Genomic DNA, 24,562 nt, shown 5'->3' with positions numbered 1-24,562 from the left:
CAGGGACTCCTGAAGTACCTTTTGATTTGGATGATAAGTAGGAAGAAGTGGGAGTGGGAACAGGATTGGGGTCGAGTATGAGAAAGCAGAGGGGGACAACCACTGGAAAGAAAGTCATGGTACAATTTTGGAATTTAAGGGAGACTAGATACCTGACATTAGTCTATACAGGTAACATCTTGTTTCTGCCAAAGAAGGCCTTCGAGGATAGAGATCATGGCCCTTTGGTTTCATTTGAGGGTTACCGAGGGGAAGCATCTTTAATAATGAAGGGAATGCCCCACTTATGGCCGAAGAGCATGGGTACACTGGCAAGTGGTTCCCCACATGGCCTGCTTCTCCAGTTTTCCACAAGTTGGCTACATGTACATATCAGTAAACAGGGACCCACTGAGAGCCACATGCTGCCTTTGGCTTCAGAGACTCTCTCTTGACTTTCTTCTATTTTGCCCACTCACCAAGCTCTCAATTTTATCTCCTTGGCTGTGGATGCAGTATTAGTTCCATGCCTGTGTGTGCCCGTTTCTGGCCCCATATTTCATGCTTATTCCCTGTGCATTAAAGATGAACACCCCACCTGAGTTTCAGGTTTTACGAATAGTGGTTTCTTTCACCTAGAAACAAACCCCAGAGGAGGTCCTTGGGAGCTAGGGAGTGAAAGGGAATGACAAACGCACCCAAGATTAAACTGATAAACTCTCAGTTTAGCTGTAACTACCCTGAACACTCTTTAATTTCTATTTCCAAATATGGTGCAAAGTTATTTGGAAATATGAATCAAGAAGCTTAAGAATATTAATAATCCTTTTTGACACTTTCACTTCTAGAAATCTATTTTCAGTAAACAATCTGAAATTAAACCAAGATTTACACACTAAGCAACCATTATTTATAAAAATACAAACCTGGCTCTAAAATTAGAAGAATAGTTATGTAAATTATGGTATATACATATGACATACTATTTTGTCACCACTAATAACGATTTTTATGGTAAGTATGAAAATTGCTTTTAATATAACATCAGATGAACAGAACACAAATTGCATGTACAAATCAGATAAAATATATCTATATATAAATATGTAGGTATAGAAGAGAGACTACTTTGCTAAATAGTGGCTCTAACTGGCTTGTCAAATTATGGGGATTTTTATTCACATAATTATTTTATTCTCCATTTAAAATTTATTTAAAATGAAAACTTAAAACTTTTATAATGGAAGTTTAAATTAACTAGTTTTTCAAGTATCATTTGAAAGTTTCATGACAACAATATTGAGAATTAGTAACTGCTATCAGTCAAGGGCATTAGTGTGGATTATTGAGAGAAATAAATAATAGCATTTAATCCAAGAAGGGACAGAAGTAGCTGGATATGAAATCCAATGACTACTAGTTTTCAAATTGTTCCCACACCTGAATAATTTCAGAATTGTTTGTCCCCTCCATTGCATCTCTAGTTATATGTCTACTCCACCAAAGTAAGCAAAGGTGACAAGTCATTATGGTGGTAAAGTCAAAAGAAAGTATCATGTGTGAGTGTGTGTGTGTGTGTGTGTGTGTGTGTGTGTGTGTGTGAGAGAGAGAGAGAGAGAGAGTGAGAGAGAGCATGTGTTTACTTTCTCCTTTTGAGTAAACTTTCTTGTACAAAAAGCTTGGCCCACAAACAAAGCAAATTTCCACTCTACAAGCATGTACATGATGCCTCTTTAGACTAAATTCACTTCAGTGAGGAACAAACGTTCTTAGCTCTGAAAACATAGTATGGGCTTCTTGTGTCCTAGGAAGAGACTGAAAAGTATCAAGTGTGTGTGCAGGGCAAGTACCCTTACCTTGCCTAGAAAATCAAGCAAATTTATAGCTCAAAAGTGAAAACATTTAAAAGTCAACTTCTCAATTTTATCAATAATGATCTAAAAATGAGAAGAAACATATCTAATTCTGATTATTGCTATTATCTCTAAATAAACATTTTAAGAGTTTTCCTAATAAAAATAACTTCAAAAATAGAAGCTAAAACTGTAGTACTTATATTTGTGGTGGTGAATATGCTAGATCAACACTGTCTAAGAGAAATATGATGTGAGTCACATATGTAATTTAAAACTTTCTGTAGCTGGGACACCTGGGTGGCTCAGTTGGCTAAGGGTCTGCCTGGCATAGGTCAGGATCCTGGGTCCCGGGATGGAACCCTGAGTCAGGCTTCCTGCTCAGCTGGAAACCTGCTTCTTCCTCTCCCTCTGTCCTCCCTCCTCTCCCACCGCATACCCTTCTCTCTTCCTCGTTTTGCTCTCTCTCTCTCTCTCTCAAATAAATAAATAAAATATTTAAAAATAAATATTTTTTTCTGTGGCTATATTAAAAAGAAAGAAGTAAAGTGAAAGAGATTAACTTAATTTTAATTTGAATACTGGGTTATTTACCTCAATACATGCAAATATTATTTAAATATGTAGTCAATATTAAAATTTTTGAGATGTGTGTGTTCTTTTTTAATCTTTCCAGCACATCTGAATTTGATCTAGCCACACTTCAAAGGTTCAATAGCCACACATGGCTAGTGGCTACTATAATGGATTAGAGTGTCCTCATAATGGTGATGGTAGACCTTGACGCCGAATTAAAAACTGTAACTGTAATTCTTATATATGTGATCTTTACTGTTCAGAAAGACGTGGGCAGAGATCCCTAGTTAGCTATTCAAAATCCAATCTCCTTGCCTTTCTCGTAGTGGAACTCCAATTTATTTGAGGCAATACTATGTTCAAGTGGGTAGCTACATGTCCCAACTCCCCCTGCAGATCTATATGCTCAGGTGACTTAGTCTGGTCTACGAGGCATAGCAGGGCAGAAGCATTGGTTGGGACTTCCTGGAAGCCTTAAAAAGCGCTGACTTAGCTGACAGGGATACTCCTTTGCCTCTGTTTTTTTCCTCTCCTTTGAAGCTTTGCATTTAGATATGATACCTTAAGTTCCAGAAGCCTACTGGGACTCTCAGGATAGAAGCCACGGAGTAAGAATGGCTTCCTTGAAGGGTGGAGTAGTCTGAGTCTCTAACCACTTCCTGGAGCTTCCAGTTTCTATGTTATTGTTTTGTTGAGGGGGCAGGGGAGGGTATGGATAACTGATACAAGTACTTCCAGTGGTCTTCAGATAATACAATTTTAAGTGGTTGTTATGAGATAAATTGTGTTTCCCCAGAATTCATATGTTGAAACTCTAACCCCCAGTACTTCAGAATGGGACAGTGTTTGGAGATGAGACCTTTAAAGGAGGGATTAAGTTAGTATGAGGTCATTAGGGTGAGCTCTAATCCTGTCTAACTGATGTCCGTACAAGAAGAGGAACATTAGACACAGAGAAAAATCAGCTGTCTGGAGACAAAGAGGAGAGGCCAGTTAAGGACCTGGGCAGAAGGTGCCCATGTGCAAGCCAAGGAGAGAGGCCTCAGGAGAAGCCAAACCTGCTGACACCTGACCTCAGACTTCTACTCTCTAAAACTATGAGAACATAAATTTCTATTGTTTGAACCAAGCCAGCCAATGGTAATTTGTTATGGAAGTCCTTGTAAACTAATACAGTGATAGAGGGTTTTTAAATAATTCTCCTTTTGAAATGTTTGTGTTGAAAGGTATTTTAGACAATTTTTAAAGGATTTTATTTATTTATTTGACAGAAAGAAAGAGTGCACAAGCAGGGTGAGTGGCAGGCAGGAGAGGGAGGAACAGGACCCCGAGATCACAACCTGAGCCGAAGGCAGATGCTTAACCGACTGAGCCACCCAGGCGCCCCTGAGAGGTATTTTAGATGTTCTAAGGAATGTTTCTCAGTCACAGTACCAGAAAGAATAAGTTAATCACGAAGTTTATCCAACTACATAGTCACCATATCGGATGGAGAAGCCACAACTCCTGACTCATACAGTGGTTTTTCTGTGGACCAGAACCACTTCTGCATCAGAGACATAGAAATCCTTAGTGGCAGTAGATATCCTGAAGATCATATTTTTTGGAAGACTTATTTGTTTATTTACTTGAGGGAGAGAGAGATAGAGCACGTGCAGAGGGAGAGAGAGAAGCAGACTCCCCACTGAACAAGGAACCCAATGTGGGGCTTAATCCCAAGACCCTGAGATTATGACCTGAGCCAAAGACAGACTCTTAAGTGACTGGGCCACCCAGGCACCCCCGAAAGATCATCTAATTCTCTACCTCAGGTGGCTAAGAGTTAGGTGGTGTCAAGGATCTCTTACTTATATGTGAAGATCACTGAGTATAGAGAGGAACAGCTTCCCTTCAGAAGATGCTTCTACTCTCCAGTGTTAAATAAGGAGACAACCTCACTGCTAATCAGATGCTGCAAGTTTGTCATGGTATAAGCATCCCAGTACAAGCGTAAATAAATATTTCTTAAGTACGTACGATCTGTAGTATGCTAGCTTCCTAGATGGGAATTCAAATCCTATCTTCTCCTATTAAAAAAAAAAAAGCCATTCACTTATTCAACATTTGTTGATCATCATTTTTTTGATGTAATGTTACTTTAGCTAAAATTTAGAAACTCGGTGATTAGAGCAGGATGTAAAATGTGCATTAAGCATATCACAGCAGATGGACATGGATTTGGCATCAGAAAGGCCAGGGATAAGGGCACCTGGGTGGCTCAGTCGTTAAGCGTCTGCCTTCAGCTCAGGTCATGATCCCGGGGTCCTGGGATCGAGCCCCGCATCGGGCTCCCTGCTCAGCGGGAAGCCTGCTTCTCCCTCTCCCACTCCCCCTGCTTGCGTCCCCTCTCTTGCTGTGTCTCTCTCTGTCAAACAAATAAAATCTTTAAAAAAGAAAAAAAGAAAGGCCAGAGATATAAATTTCCTAATTATGTATCTTGGACTACTGTCTTTAATAGCATTAAGACCCATGATTCTCAACTTCTAAATGAAACCACAAATAGTTGTCCATTTCATAGGATGGAATCAAAGATTGAAATGGATAAATTTTCATATTTGAAAAGAGTGTCTGGCACATACTAAATGTTCAATACATTACTATTTTCATTACAGACTATGTTGATAAGAAGGGAAAAAAAAAAAGAAGATACACGAAAGAATATTCCTTTTAAAAAAGAAGACTGAAAAATCTACATTGGCATAGCATTTCTGGTTGCCTTTTTTGGATGGGAATGCAGGTGATTTTTTTTCTTTCTTTCTATTTTCTGTGTTTTCCAAATTTCCTATAATATGTAAACATGAATTCTCTTGTGAAAAGTGAGAATTACATATAATTTTTAAAATACTTATTGGTCCATATGCTGGTTATTTAATTATATTGGTGGGGGGACTGTGATTCTTGTGCTTTCCCAGAACAGTATCAGCTCTAATTATCTCACACATTTATAAAACATGGGGACCCACTGCTTCTTAAAAAGGGTATGAGGTTGTAGGGAAATTGGTCCCAAAGCACTGAAATTTGACACATACCCTGGTTATAAACACTTAATTTTATAAGTAAAAACATGAAAGAAAAAAAAAGATGCTTCGATTGTCTTAATGGTTTTTGCCAGTCATGATACTTACTGTTAAAAGTTAAAAGTCTGGTAAAATTCATGTGCTTTCTAGTTTCTTGGAAGAATAGAGGACAGGCTCTTGCTATTGATGCAATATGGAGTATTGTATTTGCCTGTGAATATAGAATGATGAGCATTCACCAAAACCTCAGCCTATAAAACGAAGAGTATCTTCTGGAACTGCCTGATCTTCCATTCACCTTGAGAAACTAGCATTGAATGCTCTGTCCTCATGGTCTGATTCTCAGCTATGTTTGTGCAGTGCTCCACAAACCCATACTGTGCTTATAAACTTCCACAATGCATCATCCAAAACTGAGGTAAATGGTGGATTTTAGGGCATGCCCTCAGCCCCAAATCTATTCAGTCACAGGATTTCTATCAGACACAACTACTGTGGCTTGTGGAGGCTGAATGTGTCCATTTAGCCATATCCTTGATCTCAGGGTACTTTTCTTAAAGGCCTAGTCAATCATTTCATTTTAAAATTATTTTTGAATTATCCTTATTATTTTTAAAAAAAGAAGATGTTTATTTAGCTACTGGACTGTATTGAGGCAATAAGGACAAATATGAATGTCCTTCAAAGGGCTTGTTTCCTTGGCGGAAGCAAGGTAAGTTTTGGAACTTATTGTCAGGGAGGAAATGGATATAATAATTGACCTCCTTGGTTAAGAATAGATAACCCCAAAGGCTGACTTGGGAGCAGAAGGATGAGCTAAACTAGGATATTAGAGAAAAAAGGTGGAAAGAAATAGCAAAAAATAAAACAATTTCAAAGGAGGGTAGTGAGTTGCATGAGAAAACCTTGAGGTGAAATATGGGAATAAGTTTTAGGAGAATTTTGGCATAGTAAATACTCATCAGAGGGGTAAATTGTTTGGGTGATTCAAAGCAGGTCTACCTACAGCACACCCCAAACTTTTTGAGCATGAGAAATTCCTTTTCATGTAATAAATTACATGGACCTATAAAAGAGAATAAGTGTAAAATTTCACTATTTTCTATTGAGGAAATAAGTCATGACAAAATGAAATAAATTAATACCTCCCTACTCACAAGAGCCTGTACCTGTATTTAAGAGTTTGTTCTCATACAGCTGTGAGACATGCTGTGATTGTCCAAAGCTATGCTCAGGTGATGTTAAAACATAAACATGCACGTGCCTCCCTTTGTCTTCCCCACCCCCTCTTCCCGATGTCCTGTGCCTCTGGTTTTTAACCTACAGTTTAAAAGGAAGAAAAGAGATTAGAGAGTGTGTCAGTTATCCATTTCTGAGTTTCAGCTTCAAAGCCACCCTTCTTTGCCCGCTTTTGACACTAAGATTGGACCCTGTAAACATGTCCTGCCCAAATGTTAGGATTTGCCAGTAGAGGGCACTAGAGAGCCACCGCGCGGAGATACCATTTGGCCCACTTCTCTACTGGCTTCCTGTCCTCCATTGTTGATAGTCAGTGGGGAAACCACTAATCCTGCACACTTGAGCTCCAGCTGCGCCCTCAGCTTACACTTTCCCCACTGGTAGCAGTTCCCACAGGCAGCTTAGACCTGTGCAGCCTGGCAAGCTTTGTTGCTATCAGCAGACTGCATGGTCCCCTGGTAACTATCTACTTTGAAGAGGTGTGAATCTCAGCCTGAGAGGCAGGCAGGGGGAGCTTTCCTTGTCACTAGTTCCTTCACTGTCTATTTTCCCGCAGTCTAGAGAAAGTACCTGATTTTTTACACTTGCTCTTTCTGGACGTTTAAATCGTCTTTTACCCATTTTAGCAGTTAACCACCTTTTACTACTAACATTAAAAATATATATATATATATATATATAAATTTTTCTTTTCAAACAACCTGGACCTTGACAGAGGTGTCTTCTAAATCTTGTGGCACAAGGTGAAGAGCTTCTAAGAAGCCAGTCCAGCTGTCCCACAAGGAACAGATTCAGTGTCAGGTCCCTACTTCTTGAGGTCCTGATGATTCAACAAGGAGAATTTATATAAGATTATTAGGATCTTATAAATTTAAAAGAGACACAGAATTTTAAAAAGACACAGAAAAGTTTGAATTTATCTATTATTTTTGTAATCTAAAATGTATTCCAGAGCTCTTAACTTACTGTCTATAGTTGGACTTCAGGAGTATCTAGTGCTCCCAAAACATTATACAACATAAAATATTTTCATGATTTTCATTTTATTCTTCAAGGGATATGTGGTCCCTAAAATATTAATAATCACTGACCTAAAATCTTTAGAGTTGTTCTTGTAGAAGGCCATTTACACAACAGGATAGACATAGCCATAGGACTATGGTCTTCATGGGGAACATACAATGAGAAATGGTGAACAAAGTGGGGTAATAAAAATAATTATAACACTATTATTAGCTATTAGTGATTCAATGCCTATAATATCCCAGGAGTCACCAATCTATAAAGTGGGTATTTATTAGATTTATTACTTCTACCTTGAAGATAATGACACTGAAATATGATGAGGTCAAGTAATTTTGTCTGGATTCTATAGCTATTATATGGTGATGGTGGGATTTAATCTTACAGCCTTCAAAGATTATACTCTTATTCAACACATAGTGCCTTCATTATGTACGCTTCAACATGATTAGTGGCACAAAAAGGTATGTTTATTTTGTTTCCCAGAAATACTATGTCCCCATTTTGAATTTCCATGCCCCTGCTCAAAACGCCTTCTTATTACCTTGGAATTGTCCAAATTGTTCTTCAAAACCTACATCAAGTTCCTGCACATTCATGAAGTCTTTTCTGAACCTACTAGCCCTGTGATTTCTCTTCCTTAATTCTTGTAACATATTTTGCATCTTGTCAATAGTTTTCAGTGGGCAGGGAAATGGTGCTCAGGAGCACTGTTGGGAGGGCAGGGCTGTAGTCAAAGTAAGAAAGCAAGAAGCTATAAAACCAAATGGAAACATTGAGAGAATCACTGATAATCATTGAGAGCAGGGGCGCCTGGGTGGCTCAGTCGTTAAGCGTCTGCCTTCGGCTCAGGTCATGATCCCAGTGTCCTGGGATCGAGCCCCGCAACGGGCTCCCTGCTCCGCGGGAGGCCTGCTTCTTCCTCTCCCACTCCCCCTGCTTGTGTTCCCTCTCTCACCTGTGTGTCTCTCTGTCAAATAAATAAAATCTTTAAAAAAAATCATTGAGAGCAATCAAGGTAGCAAAATGAATAAAAAGTATATGTCAAACTATTAAGGCAAATGAGAAGAGATGAGGAGGGCTGGCCATCAAGATGGTGGCTGGGAGACTAGAAAGCACGTTATAAGGAGACAGGCAAAGTACGTGCATCAGCTCTTAATTCTGAGTTCTGAAATGGTTACCCAATGCCCAGTATGTGGATACTGGGGCAGAGAGAGGGTTAAAGTTTCCCATCCTTTGAAGGCAAGGATCACTTGCTATGAGCACAGTAGATACTCAATAAACTATGTTTTGATGATGATGATGAATCAAATGCTGAGTTATGTCATGTAGTAGAAGTGTGAGTGTCACAGCAAAGAAAGCATAATGGAGCTGAGTGGTGAAAGGTGCTGTGAGAGAAGGTGTGATCTGGAATGGCCACACAAGGCTAGCAGGCACAGCACATTTGACACTGCACCATTCCCAAACCCACCCATGGTGGATTCTGCCTATGGATCATAGCAGCTTCTTCTTCGGTACACACTGGACCTGGTGCCGTGATTCTCCCTAGCACTATGCTCCAGAGAGCCACAGACAATCCACTGGGGTTGACATAGGCAGGGCAGGAATGCAGCAGGTTCACACTAGTATACCCTAAGGGTTTTTCCATTTTTAAGGTTTTGAAACTTCCTAGTTATTTGCTATAAAGCCACAGCCCCAAAGATCCTAAGTGTCTCCCTAAACCTGGTCTTGTCTGCCTGATTGCCAGTTCTCTCTGGGCCTCCCCACAAGGCAACAACTCAAGGTCCATGGTTGGCACCCCCTGGGGCTTCAGTACTCTGTTCCTCCTCAAGAAGTCATTAAATCTTTTGAGTCTCATCCTGATTCAGAAGGTTAACCCTACTTGTGAGTTTAGAGAAGGATTTTGGTTTGGGGCTAGGTCAGGAAAGAGCCGAAGAAGAAAAGCAGCTCAGTACCGGAGCAACATGGAATGAAAAGGCTTAGAAGTGGGTATGCATAGAGTGAATTCCAGACACAGTGAAGCATCTAGGCCTGCCTAGAAGAGAAACATTGACAAGAAACTGTGGCAAATAAACTTCAGCATATTGGAGGAGCTGATTATGAAGGATTCAAAACCCAAGCACAGAAGGTTCCATCACCGAATACAAGAGCCACTGGTCGCAAAAGGCTGAGGGAGACAAAAAGTCCCTGTGCAAGATTCTCGGCCACATACTTAAATGCAGAAGGAAGAGCCTGGCAGGCAGATCCTGGCAACTGGACATGCTGAGAGCCACAAGGTCAGTGAGGAGCTCCTGCCAAGATCACAGCCAGGAAGCTGTAAGGGAGTTAGCCTCTTCCAGGCACTGCCTCTGCTGCCATCTCGCATCCTCTGGCTGAAGGCAAGGATTCTGCCCCCACGCTCCCACATTGCAAGAGATACCCCAGAGAGATTTATTTGGCAACTGGCAAACTACATAGAGGCCATTTCTGAAACACCTCATTGGTCTTCAATTCCCAGGTAAGCAGTGCTATTCACGAATCTGCCCAGCCTTGTATTTTTTTTTTGCCACTTTGGTGTGAAAGTCATTCAAGGCCCTAGGGAAAAAAAAAAAATAGATGTATAATAAAAATGAATAAAAGCTGATGGTGTAGTGCTTTCTGGAAGAAGAGGAAGAAGACTGTGAATGACACAGCCGCTGACTATATTATCATTGACTTTCCCTGGTCCTGGGCATAAAGCATCGTTCAGTATAAACTGTGGATAATGATGTCTGCCCCTGTCTGCCTCTCACAGAGGTTTCAGGGACAAAGGAGTGAACACAACCACAGGTCCATCTGCCACCCCTCTTTACTCTCCTCTGATATTAGCATCGTGATGTGTAGCATCATGATTATAAGACAGCTCTCTGAAACAAGATGTCTTCAAATGAAGGGATTATCATTGCTGGTATTATTGGGGGGGGAGAGCATAAAGAAAAAAAACACACTCAACTCATTAGCTGGAAGTTTTGCAGAAGAAAAGAACCTGAGTTGATTTCAAGTTTCATTTAGACCTGCTCTTTTTGTTTTTTAATTTTTCTGTTGAGGTATAACTAACATACCATGTTATATTAGTTTCAGATGTATGATCTAATGATTCTACAATTCTAGACATTTCTCAGTGCTCATCAAATTAAATGTACTCTTAACCCCCTGTAGGTATTTCATCCATCCCCCCACCCACCTCCCCTCTGGCAACCACCAGTTTGTTCTCTGTATTTAAGAGTCTGTTTGGGGGCACCTGGGTGGCTCAGTCGGTTAAGCATCTGCCTTTGGCTTGGGTCATGATCCCAGTGTCCTGGGTTGGAGCACCGCATCAGGCTCCTTGCTCAGCAGGAGCCTGCTTCTCCCTCTCCCTCTGCCAGCTGCTCTGCCTCCTTGTGCTTCCTTTCTCTGTCAAATAAATAAAATCTTTTTTAAAAAGTCTGTTTTTTTTGTTTACCTCTTTTTTTCTTTGTTTTGTTTCTTAAATTCTACATGAGTGAAATCATATATTTGTTTTTCTCTGACTGACTTAATTGACTTATCCTCTATGTCTATCCATGTTGTTGCAAATTAACCGCTCTTTTAAAAGGCATTTGGATATTCAAATGAGGGGAAAGTACGAGGTGGAACTGATAGGAGAAGCAGGTGCTTTGCACACTATGTGTGTGTAGGGAAACCGGTACAGACTATAAACAATTGAGTCAAAAATCCATAATTGTTCACCCAATAATCTTCACTCCTGGTTGTCTATTTTAATTTTATTTATTTTATTTTATTTTATTATGTTATAATAAAATGGACAGATCATCTAAGCAAAAGATCCACAAGGAAATAAAGACTTTAAATGACACCCTGGACCAAATGGAATTCACAGACATATTCAGAACATTCCATCCCAAAGCAACGGAATACACATTCTTCTCTAGTGCCCATGGAACATTCTCGAGAATTGATCACATCCAGGGTCACAAATCAGGTCTCAACTGGTACCAAAAATTGGGATTATTCCCTGCATATTTTCAGACCACAGTGCTTTGAAACTAGAAATCAATCACAAGAGGAAAGTCAGAAAGAACTCAAATACATGGAGACTAAAGGGCAACATATTAAAGAATGAATCGGTCAACCAGGAAATTAAAGAAGAATTAAAAAAATTCATGGAAACCAATGAAAATGAAAACACAACTGTTCAAAATATTTGGGATAAAGGAAAGGCAGTCCTAAGAGGAAAGTATATAGCAATACAAGCCTTTCTCAAGAAATAAGAAAGGTCTCAAATACACAACCTAACCCTACACCTAAAGGAGCTGGAGAAAGAACAGCAAATAAAGCCTAAACCCAGCAGGAGAAGAGAAATAATAAAGATCAGAGCAGAAATCAGGAAATAGAAACCAAAAGAACAGTAGAACAGATCAACGAAACTAGGAGCTGGTTCTTTGAGAGAATTAACAAGATTGATAAACCCCTGGCCAGACTTACCAACAAGAAAAGAGAAATGACCCAAATCAACAAAATCATGAATGAAAGAGGAGAGATCACAACCAACACCAAAGAAATACAAACAATTATAAGAACATATTATGAGCAAATCTATGCCAGCAAATTAGATAAACTGGAAGAAATGGATGCATTCCTAGTGATGCATCAACTACCAGAACTGAAGCAGGAAGAAATAGAAAACCTGAACAGACCTATAAACACTAAGGAAATTGAAGCAGTCATCAAAAATCTCCCAACAAACAAAAGCCCAGGGCCAGATGGCTTCCCAGGGGAATTCTACCCTGGCAATTCCCTAAAAATTTAAAGAAGAATTAATACCTATTCTTCTGAAACTCTTCCAAAAATTGGAAATGGAAGGAAAACTTCCAAACTCATTTTATGAGGCCACCATTACCTTGATCCCAAAACCAGACAAAGACTCCATCAAAAAGGAGAATTACAGACCAATATCCTTGATGAACATGGATGCAAAAATTCTCACCAAAATACTAGCCAATAGGATCCAACAGTACATTAAAAGGATTCTTTACCACGACCAAGTGAGATTTATCCCTGGGCTGCAAGGTTGGTTCAACATCCGCAAATCAATCAACGTGATGCAATACATTAAGAAAGAAAGAACAAGAATCATATGATCCTCTCAATAGATGCAGAAAAAGCATTTGACAAAGTACAGCATCCTTTCTTGATCAAAACTCTTCAGAGTATAGGGATAGAGGGTACATATGTCAATATCATAAAAGCCATCTATGAAAAATCTAAAGCAAATAACATTCTCAATGGGGAAAAGTTGAGAGCTTTTCCCCTAAGGTCAGGAATGCATCAGGGATGTCCACTCTCACCACTGCTATTCAACATAGTATTAGAAGTCCTAGCCACAGCAATCAGAGAACAAAACGAAATCAAAGGCATCCAAATCGGCAAAGAGGAAGTCAAACTCACACTCTTTGCAGATTATATGATACTGAATGTGGAAAACCCAAAAGACTCTACCCCAAAACTGCTAGAACTCATACTGGAATTCAGTAAAGTACCAGGATATAAAAAAAATGCATAGAAATCAGTGGCATTCCTATATATCAACAACAAGACAGAAGAGAGACAAATCAAGGAGTCAATCCCATTTAAAATTGCACCCAAAACCATAAGATACCTAGGAATAAATTCAACCGAAGAGACAAAGGGTCTATACTCAGAAAACTATAAAATACTCATGAAAGAAATTAGAGAAGACAGAAAGAAATGGAAAAACGTTCCATGCTCATGGATTGGAAGAAAAAACATTGTGAAAATGTCCATGCTACCTAGAGCAATCTACACATTCAATGCAATCCCCATCAAAATACCATCCACTCTTTTCAAAGAAATGGAACAAATAATCCTAAAATTTGTATGGAACCAGAAAAGACCCTGAATAGCCAGAGGAATCTTGAAAAAGAAAAGCAAAGCTGGCGGCATCACAATTCTGGACTTCCAGCTGTATTACAAAGCTGTCATCCTCAAGATAGTATGGTCCTGGCACAAAAACAGACACATAGATCAATGGAACAGAATAGAGAGCCCAGAAATGGACCCTCAACTCTATGGTCAACTCATCTTTGACAAAGCAGGAAAAAATGTCCAATGGAATAAAGACAGTCTCTTCAACAAATGGTGTTGGGAAAATTGGACAACCACATGCAGAAGAATGAAACTGGACCATTTCCTTACACCACACACAAAAATAGACTCCAAATGGTTGAAAGACCTAAACGTGAGACAAGAGTCCATCAAAATCCTAAAGGAGAACACAGGTAGCAACCTCTTCAACCTCAGCCGCAGCAACTTCTTCCTAGAAACATCGCCAAAGGCAAGGGAAGCCAGGGCAAAAATGAACTATTGGGATTTCATCAAGATAAAAAGCTTTTGCACAGCAAAAGAAACAGTCCACAAAACCAAAAGACAACCGACAGAATGGGAGAAAATATTTGCAAATGACATATCAGATAAAGGGCTAGTATCCAAAATCTATAAAGAATTTATCAAACTCAACACCCAAAGAACAAATAATCCAATCATGAAATGGGCAGAAGACATGAACAGACATTTTTCCAAAGAAGACATCCAAATGGCCCACAGACACATGAAAAAGTACTCAACATTGCTCGGCATCAGGGAAATCCAAATGAAAACCTCCATGAGATACCACCTCACACCCGTCAGAATGGCTAAAATTAACAAGTCAGGAAACGACAGATGTTGGCGGGGATGTGGAGAAAGGGGAACCCTCCTACACTGTTGGTGGGAATGCAAGCTGGTGCAACCCCTCTGGAAAACAGTATGGAGGTTCCTCAAACAGTTGAAAATAGAGCTACCATACGATCCAGCAATTGCACTCCTGGGTATTTGCCACAAAGATACAAATGTAGGGATTCGAAAGGATATGTGCACCCCAATGTTTATAGCAGCAATGTCCACAATAGCCAAACTGTGGAAAGAGCCAAGATGTCCATCGACAGATGAATGGATAAAGAAGAAGTGGTATATATACACAATGGAATATTATGCAGCCATAAAAAGGAATGGGATCTTGCCATTTGCAATGACGTGGATGGAACTGGAGGGTGTTATGCTGAGTGAAATAAGTCAATCAGAGAAAGACATGTATCATATGACCTCACTGATATGAGGAATTCTTAATCTCAGGAAACCACCTGAGTGTTGCTGGAGTGCTGGTGTGTGGGTGGGATGGGGTGGCTGGGTGATAGACATTAGGGAGGGTATGTGCTATGGTGAGCGCTGTGAATTGTGCAAGACTGTTGAATCACAGATCTGTACTTCTGAAACAAATAATGCAACATATGTTAAGAAAAACGAAAAAGAATAAGATAGCAGGAGGGGAAGAATGAAGGGGTGTAAGTTGGAGGGGGAGAGGAACCATGAGAGACGATGGACTCTGAAAAACAAACTGAGGGTTCTGGAGGGGAGGAGGGTGGGGGATGGGTTAGCCTGGTAATGGGTATTAAAGAGGGCACATTCTTCTTGGAGCCCTGTGTGTTATGCACAAACAATGAATCAAGGAACACTACATCAAAAACTAATGATATAATGTATGGTGATTAACATAACAATAAAAAATTTTTAAAAAGGCAAAAAAAAATTTATTAGAGAGAGAGAGAGTGTGGGGTGGGGGAGGAGCAGAGAGAAATGGACAAGGGGACTCTGTGCTGAGCATGGAATCCAATGAGGTACTTGATCCCAGGACCCTGAGATCATGACCTGAGCCAAAATCAAGATTCAGACACGTAACCAACTGAGCCACCCACGAGCCCCTAAGTACAGTAGAATCTTTAAGGCACTCCGGTGGATTGAGTTAATATTTAAATTATGTTTATATATAAAAAGATTAAAAATTTTTACTAAAAATTTTAAAGATGGTGCACCTGGGAGGTTCAGTTCATTAAGCGTCTGTCTTGGGCTCAGGTCATGATCTCAGGATCCTGGAATCGAGCCCCACGTTGGGCTCTCTGCACAGCAAGTTGGCTTATTCTCCCTCTCCCTCTGCCCCCCCACCTGCCCATGCTCTCTCTCTCTCTCTCTCTCTCTCAAATAAATCAATAAAATATTTTTTAAAATGATTAAAGATAGGGCAGTTGTGTGGCTCAGTTGGTTAAGCGACTGCCTTCGGCTCAGGTCATGATCCTGGAGTTCCAGGATCAAGTCCCGCATCAGGCTCCCTGCTCAGCAGGGAGTCTGCTTCTCTCTCTAACCCTCCCTCCTCTCATGTGCTCTCTCTCTCTCATTCTCTCTCTCAAATAAATAAAATCTTTAAAAAAATGTTTAAAGATACAAAACATATTTTAAGAAAAATATTAACCATAAGAAGCAAGACATAAAATTGCCAGTAAAATATGATCTATGTTATATAAAATATACATTTAAAATATGAAAACAAAATACATATAGATGAGAACATTGTTTCCCTCTCCGCTGGTTTTGTGTTTTACTTTGTATATTCCAAATATTCATCACAAATATATATAAATGTATAATTTTAGCATTTTAAAGAAATTTTGTTTAATAGCTTCAAATAATGATTTTACTAGATGTGCTATGAAATCGGTCATCTTAGAAAAACAAGTCATAACATTGATTTAAGGTAGAATGGTTCTCAGAGAGAATGACCATTCCACTGTTAGTTTATTAACTTTACATCACACTATTCCTCATACAACTTTGAAACCAATTTTAATGTGCCCACCAAAAGAAAGGAAGCAACTTCTCTGGAAGCTAATAATTTAGAAAAAAAATTTTTCCAGGTTAATGAGGAGCATACAACAGAGAAGCAGGTGATAAGACTGTCAGACTGGTCCAACGACAGTGGAAGACAGTAGGAATGTGGAGAGAGAAGACATGATATATTAGTTGCTTTTTTGAGTGATTCCTTCCATCAAGGGAAAGTATAATTTATCACAGGGCATTCTCACAGAGATGAAACATGATCCTGGGGACAAACTGAAGAGATTATAGGCTTCACTGGACACTAGGGACTTTTCTCTGAGCAATTTTCATGAACTTCTGGGTAACAGGAAGGTAGGACGAAGGTTGCTGTCACTCTGTATGTATGCACACATGTGTGTGTGCATATATAATGTGAGTGTGTGTGCGATCTTATGTGCACACTTATATTTATCTCTGAGTGTATTTTCTTGGCTTCAGAGCTACAAGAAATAAACAACCACACTGCAGTGAGTGTTGTGGTAACAGATGCAAACAGGAGATAATAAAGCTCCCAGAAGCCTGCTATTTTGCCTATCTGTATGCCTGTTACACTCAAGTCCACTGGGCAACACCTTTTTTACATTCTTTATTTCAATGAAACCCATCATTTGATAAAATCTGGACTGGAGATGACCATTCAATTTCCTTAAAAGATTTAGGTAAACAAGTTTGTAATACATTTACTCAAAACCCACTTCATGGTTCACACGGTTTGGAAATAAACTAAATTTCAGATTCAGGAAGTAAAACCTAAGCTGTCACCAATCTACATTTTTATTTGTTGGGATCATAGAATACAAACCTATGCATTTAGGAATGTAACTGGTCTATCAGCCATTATGTTACTGCAAGTGCTGGTTTGAGAAGACCGAGAGGACTCCCTTTCGGCTGAGTGGAAACACATTTTGGGATTGCATTAAGCAATTTCAGCCATGAGGCTGGGAGTATCATTCTATGTGCTTAGTATTGGATATCACCCATTCAATTCCTTAATTTCAATTATTTGGAGACAAAGGCACAGAAGTGAACTGACATGGTCAATTAGCTCCAAAGCCAAATCTATATCCATAGTCCTGCTATTAGCCATTTGCTTTTTTTCCCCTCTTCTATTGAAGACAAAGTAAAGAAACAAGATTTTTTCTACTACGCTCTTCCTTTAAATGAAAAATAAAAGTCATTTTAGAACCTATAGTGAAGTAAGTTAGACCTCAGCCAATAACCTAACAATCACATTATTCTCCCTGCCTCTAGAAGAGGGGATGTAACACTCAGAAAACAGAGCTGAAAGGAAGCAGCATTTCTTGTGAAGTGGAAGGTATGAAATAATCATTTTCAGGAAACTAGCAGGGCAATATATTTCCTATATTATGTATATAATAATCCACATTACAGGTACTGTACACACACTTCAATGGGCCATTTGCTTTCTGATTGTTTATTATATGGTGTTGTATTAGCATAGGATGAAATATCTGAGGAAGAATAGAGAGATATTTTTTATGTCTACTTTAAGCTGTTAGTTTTACTGCATTTCAGGATGTGGAGGATCGTCTTGTAGTCAAATCAAGCCATAAAGACTAAATTGAATTATCCTCAAGGAACAGCTGTTAAATCTCCAGGGAGTGGGCAGGTCCCACAGAAGGGAATGACAAATTGCAATGTGGATGCTCCCTGAGTGCCGCCTGCTAGAGAGGTTTGTGCTGAATGAGGCCAACGCGGGTCCTTCCCTGAGCCTTGAATCACATTTTGCAATTTATGGGTATTATCATACAATTTCTTCCTGATTTGTTGATTCCTCAACTCTCCTGCTAAACTCTGAACTTTCCAAGACTCAATAACTGTGTGAGAGTCTGTGAACACTGGCAAAGAACAAAAGCACCATCCCTTTCAAAAACCCTGACTTAGCACAGCAGTGACTTAGTAACTTGGAGCAACGCTGGTATTATGTCTTTGGGGAAAGACTTTAAACCTGAGTAGGGGAATAAAAGAGTTTGTATTTGTAATTAACAATGCAAACTTCTCTTCCCTCACAGAATTCCTAAAGGGAAAAAAAAAAAAAAACTAGGTATAGAAAGGTGTGTGTGTGTGTGTGTGTGTGTGTGTGTGTGTGTGTGTGTGTGTATGTGTCCGTGTGCCTGTGTAGTGATATGAATTCTCACTTAAGCAAGGTAACAGAAGGCAATTTGGAATAAAAATAATGTTTCTTTTTTTTTTCTTTAAGTTTTAAAGAAACTAAAGGTTGTCTACCTGCAAAGTAAAACAGTTTTCTTCGGATTTTTTTTCCCCCAAGTACATTAGTGCTAAATGGATTCCTTGTGCTTCATATTAACAATACCGACAGCCAATTAAACTCTGAGGAATGAAGTATGCTAGCAAAGTTTCAGGCAACTTGGTAAGTGCTAAAGTAGTATAAAAGCAACAAAATATTTATTAAAGTTTTGGTTAATCATTCTCTCAGAAAAAAGAGATGATGAAAGCTTCCAATATTCAGAAATTCATTTTTCTCTATGTCCTTCTTTTCTTGCTCTGTGTAACCAGCACATTCTTAAATATATATCATCATTAAAGACATTTCTAACACATAATATGTATGGATATTTCCTTTTTTGAATACAGCTATGAGGATTTTAATTATTTACATATAAGGCTCAGGCTCACATATTTTTGAACCTGTTTATAAACAATAGAAGTGAAAAATGTCATGAGCTCCTTGTATTTCAACACACTCTGCCAACTCCTTGCACAATGGTAAACTGTCTTGCCTTTCAGATGTGTTGATGTTCATGGTATTACTCTAAACGAAACTCCCAGTAGCATGGGATCTTACAACCAATAAGCAGACTGAAACCAATGACACTGGTACATTATGAAATATTTGTTAGCAATATTGGGGATGGGATAGGCATGAATATATTTTACATGGCTCAAGTCTCCTGAAGGAGACTCAAGAAAAATATCACCAACAATCTAGGGCTTTGGGTCATTTGGGAGATGGACAACCTAAGTACAGGTGGATAAGATAATTGTCAAGATCCCTGAGCATGAGCCAAGGATGGGTAAGTAATGTCACTGGATCTCCTAAAACCAGAGGCAGGGGATTAAAGCCTTCTTAGTATCATCCTTACTCTTCAAAACTACAGGAGTCAGAAATTTGGCACTAACCTTTTAAAATAATTGCAACTTTTAACCCACATATGATTCCCCTCAAGCAAGCAAGTCTATCTCACACCCTGGAATCCAACGGCCATTTTAGAAAATGCTTTACCTATATAAAATTCAAATGCCCAAATGAAATAAAATATTCATTATAAGGTATACTTATCAAGGGGAAAATAAATATCAAGGTCATTTAAGCCCCATAGGTTTTCCAGAGAGTCTGCTGGTGAGATTACAAAAAGAATCAGATTTTGCCTGTCAAGTGATGCAATGGCCTACTCTTGTCATGGCTTTTGGAAGAGTGTCAGTTTAAAGGACTTCCACTTCTGGGAAGATGGAGTATTGTAATTTTCTCTATTACTCCCACTAAGTACAACTAAAAACTGCTGGACACTATGTATAAAATAAACCTAAGAAGACTCTGAATGGTAGAGAGAAGAACACATGTTTAAGGATCTTGAGAACCAATGAACAACAGTGAAGAATTTCCCAGATTTTCTTTTTGTCTCATACATCTTAGACTTGTTGCTGAAGAAGTCAGCAACCTGGAGAGACCAACTGGTGCAGATAAAAAGTAAATCCCAATTAGAAGCCTGCTCTTGAAAAGCAAAGGCCCAGGAAAGGGACAGCATAGTAAGACAGAATATCTTTAGACAATAACTGCTCTATGCCAGCCAAACACCAAAAAAAATTCTGGACCTATTTCCATTCATTCATGCTATAACAAGTTGTCAAAACCCCTGATCAAGATTGGGTCAGAGAAGATTGAGTAAGGAGAAGAGACTTTAAGACTTGTCAGAGAGTAGCAAGACTCTCCCTGTAGTATCAGTTGAAACCACATGTCTGGTAGAGCTTGGACTATGTACCCCCACTCAGCAGTTATGAGCAACCCCATCCACTTCCTGCACAGATAGTGTTGAAGATGTTTTAGTGCCAAATCATGATTTTCATCACAGTCTAGTAATAACAAGGACATCCCCCCACACATACACACTATGATGACAATGGAGGTCATGTGGAGAACAGTAATGAGGTTTTCATACATGTGCCAGCCAGTTAGAGATATCACTGAATAGTTTATGGGGAGCTGGAGCTCTCATTTCTCCCCACCTTACACTTAGGTGTCAATGGGGTCTGAGTGCAAAACCTGGACACTACCCCCACCTAGGAGAAATTAGGTAAAATGCCCTCTCCCCTACTGGAATAGTGTCAGAGGAAGACAGCTAATAGAGAATAGCTAATAGACAGCTAATATGATTGGTCATAGCATAATCCCTAAACTGACTGGCTTAAAATAAAGATCCTCTTGTCATACCAGGAAATAGGAAGACCTCAAATTAAATGAAAAAAGACAATCAATAGATGCCAACCCTGAGATGACAAAAAATAATGTTAGAATTATGTGACAAATAGTTTAAGCAGCCATTATAATAAAAATCCTTCAAGGGGTGCCTGGATGGCTCAGTCATTAAGCATCTGCCTTCAGCTCAGGTCATGGTCCCAGGGTCCTGGGATCGAGCCCCACATCCAGCTCTCTGCTCGGCGGGAAGCCTGCTTCTCCTTCTCCCATTCCACCTGCTTATGTTCCCTCTCTTGCTGTGTATCTCTCTGTCAAATAAATAAAATCTTTAAAAAATTTTAAAAAATCCTTCAAACAATAATCACATATTTGAGACAAGAAAATAGAAAGATCTACTAAAAAATAGAAAATGTTAGCAAGGAAACAGAAAACATAAAGAAGAACCAAATGAAAGTTTTAGAACTTAAAAATACAATAACAGTCTTAAAAATAATTAAGAGAGATGCACAATAACAGAATGAAGATAATAAGAAAAGAATTAGTGAACTTGAGGATCAAATTACTCAACTTGAACAAAAGACAAAAGAAATCAAGAAGAAAATATGAACAGAGGATCAGGAACTTGTGGGCTTATAATGAAATTTCTAGCATTCATAGTTGTGGAATTCAGAAAAGAGAAAAGAAAGAGAGGACTAAAAATTACTCAAATGGCAGAACACTTCCTAAGTGTGGTGAAAGACAGCAGCCCACATACTCAAGAAACTGAATGAAATACAAACAAGATAAACCTAAAGAAATCACACAACACATAATGGTCAAACTTTTGAAAACAAAAGACAAAAGAAAGATCTTGAAAGCACTGAGACAGAAATGACAGCTTATCTATGGGGCAAAATATCTTAGTAATAGTGGATTTGTCACCAGAAACCACTGAAGCCAGAAGAAAGTGGCCTAATATTTTTCAAGGACTGAAAAACAAAACAAAACAATAATAAAACCAGAGTCTTTTATACAGAGAATGTATCCTTCAAGAATGGAATGGCTACCAAGACATTATAGATTGAAAGACAACTAAGAATTTGTCACCAACACACACCTTGAAAAATGGCAGAGGAAGTTGTTTAAAACAGAAATAAGAGGATAAAAGAAGGAATCTGGAAAGCTCAGGAGGGAAGAAAGAATAACAGTAAGCAAAAATAGTAAGTAAAATAGATTTTCTTCCCTTGAGTTTTCTAAATTATGTTTGACAGTTGAAGCAAAATGACACTGATAATGATTCTAAATGTAGAGAGAGGAAATAATAAAAGAATTATATAATAAGCAGGCATAGATAAAGGAAAATATTTACACAAGAGATTGACAAAGTGGATTTAAAAATGACTGTACTATTTACTGTGTACAAGAAACTCACTACAAATGTGTGATATGGGTAAGTTAAATGTATAAGAATGAAAAAATGATATGTTCATATAAACATTCATTAAAAAAGGAGTGTTTATATTAATATCAGATAAAGTCGATTTCAGAGCAAAGATAATTATCATAGAGAATATTACATCATGATAAAAAGGTTAATCCACCACGAAGACAACAGTCCTGTGTATGTATTAAACAACAGAGATATAAAATATATGAAGCGAAACAGATAAAACTGGAAGGAGAAATGAACAAATCCATAATTATAGTTGGAAATATCAACACCACTATTGAGTAACTACTATGTACAAGGCACTCCGCTAGTTACTGGGTATACAGTGGTGAAAAAGAAAAAGACAGTTCTGGCCCTCAGTCCATTGGGGAAGATAAATGTTAATGAATTAGAAAAATATATAACTTGCCAACATGATAAATGCTACAAAGGAAATCTCAAAAACACAAGAAGTTTAACCTCTTTTGTTCAAAATTCCATATTTTAATATAAATAATGAGACAAATATGTAATTCCCAAGCTATAGAATTTAATAGAATCTGTGGCTCTACTGTTGCATTTTCCAGAGATAATAAAGAGATTGATGTTAACACAGGGTAAGCTGCAAGCACTCCCCACAGCTAGCACACAACTGATAGTCAGGCAAATGGAATTCTCCAGGTGCTTCTAATGTATTGTTACTCCTGATAATGCAATGCATACTGACTCAGTTCCTGCCTTTTCTCTTCTCTCCAGTTCCACCTGGGAGACTGATAGGACCTCAAAAAGTATAATATAAACACATTATAAAGAGGTTCAGGAGATGGGATGGGAAAAAGACTTACTCCAATGTATTAGAAAACACCATGCTGAGAAAGATGTTAACTTACCACAGTGTAGATCTGATGCTTTCGTCTTTTAGCCAGGTCAATTATGTTTACTCCATTGTAATAAAGGTTTTCAATACATCCATGGAAGTTTTTCTTTAAAAAGGTCCCAGGTTTTCCTGGTACTGGAATTCCTCCAAAACTAAGCTTTATGAAGAGAAGAAAAAACATCAACTCTTAGTTATAAGCCCTAAAGGAGTAGGAAAGAAAAGTAAGCAAGTGAATTTTAGTAGTTTCAATTGTATGTGCGAGCCAAGTGTCTCAAATAATTATAGATGCCACTTGATTGCACATTTAAAAAGATACTGATTAGCCCACATAAAAATAACTATAATTGCTCTCTTTTTAAGGGCTTATTTTACAAAACTATTTCACTTCCTTTCTGAACCTTTTTAATACTAAATAAAACAATAATTTATAGAAGGAGGGAAAATTTTAAAAAAATCATCAACTTTATATTTATCTCTTGTGCAAACATCTGATAGAGTATGGCCAAATGAAAGCCAAGGGACAGAGTAAACCTCTATTCACCTACAGAGAGACCTAGTTTAAAAGTCTGCATTGTACCAAAAAAAGCTTATATATATGATTATTTCCAAATTATTTTCTATAAAGACAAAAGATAGGAAATAATCCAAATATCCCACACAATTTCTTTAAAGGAAATAATCAAGAATTAATATGTGGAAACTTAGTTGTCAGTAATGGTGCTTATTAAATATGTGTGATAAAATGGGAAATGAGCATAATGCTGATTGAGAAATCAAGTTATGATGTCAACAACAAAGAATTGTTCATACAGTATAGACTTGGAGGAAATGCTCTGAACTGTTAATCATGATTGTTTTTGGGAAGAGCGTGAGATACTCGTTTTGTGTTTTTTTTAAGATTTTATTTATTTGACAGAGAGAGACACAGCGAGAGAGGGAACACGAGCAGGGGGAGTGGGAGAGGGAGAAGCAGGCTTCCCGCGGAGCAGGGAGCCCGATGGGGGGCTCGATCCCAAGAGCCTGGGATCAGGACCTGAGCTGAAGGCCGCCGTTTAACAACTGAGCCACCCAGGTGCCCCACGTTTTGTATTTTTTTGTACTACCGTTCTTTCTAGTAAAATATTATAAATTGCTTTAATAATGTAATACTGGGATGCCTGGGTGGCTCAGTCATCAAGCATCTGCCTTTGGCTCAGGTCATGATCCCGGGGTCCTGGGATCGAGCCCCATATTGGGCTCCCTGCTCTGCAAAAAGCCTGCTTCTCCTTCTCCCACTGCCCCTGCTTGTGTCCCCTCTCTCGCTGTGTCTCTCTCTGTCAAATAAATAAATAA

General features: G+C 38.6%; 1 protein-coding gene across 2 annotated transcripts in view; it reads right to left on the bottom strand.

The window, feature by feature from the left end:
• Positions 1 to 24,562, bottom strand: part of CNTNAP5 (contactin associated protein family member 5) — an 855,278-nt gene that overhangs the window by 402,781 nt on the left and 427,935 nt on the right. The window contains exon 7 of one of the 2 annotated variants that reach the window (XM_028101360.1): positions 23,244 to 23,387. In XM_028101360.1, coding sequence (XP_027957161.1) covers positions 23,244 to 23,387 — 144 coding nt within the window. The remainder of the gene's footprint in view (positions 1 to 23,243; positions 23,388 to 24,562) is intronic. The other variant, XM_028101361.1, reaches the window with a different exon arrangement.

Source organism: Eumetopias jubatus, unplaced genomic scaffold (assembly GCF_037043125.1).
Source record: "Eumetopias jubatus isolate StellerSeaLion01/CBP00866 unplaced genomic scaffold, mEumJub1_p1.0 scaffold_3, whole genome shotgun sequence".
Lineage (NCBI taxonomy): Eukaryota > Metazoa > Chordata > Mammalia > Carnivora > Otariidae > Eumetopias > Eumetopias jubatus.
The sequence above is the reverse complement of the archived record's forward strand: the minus strand, read 5'-3'. Positions and strand labels throughout refer to the sequence as shown.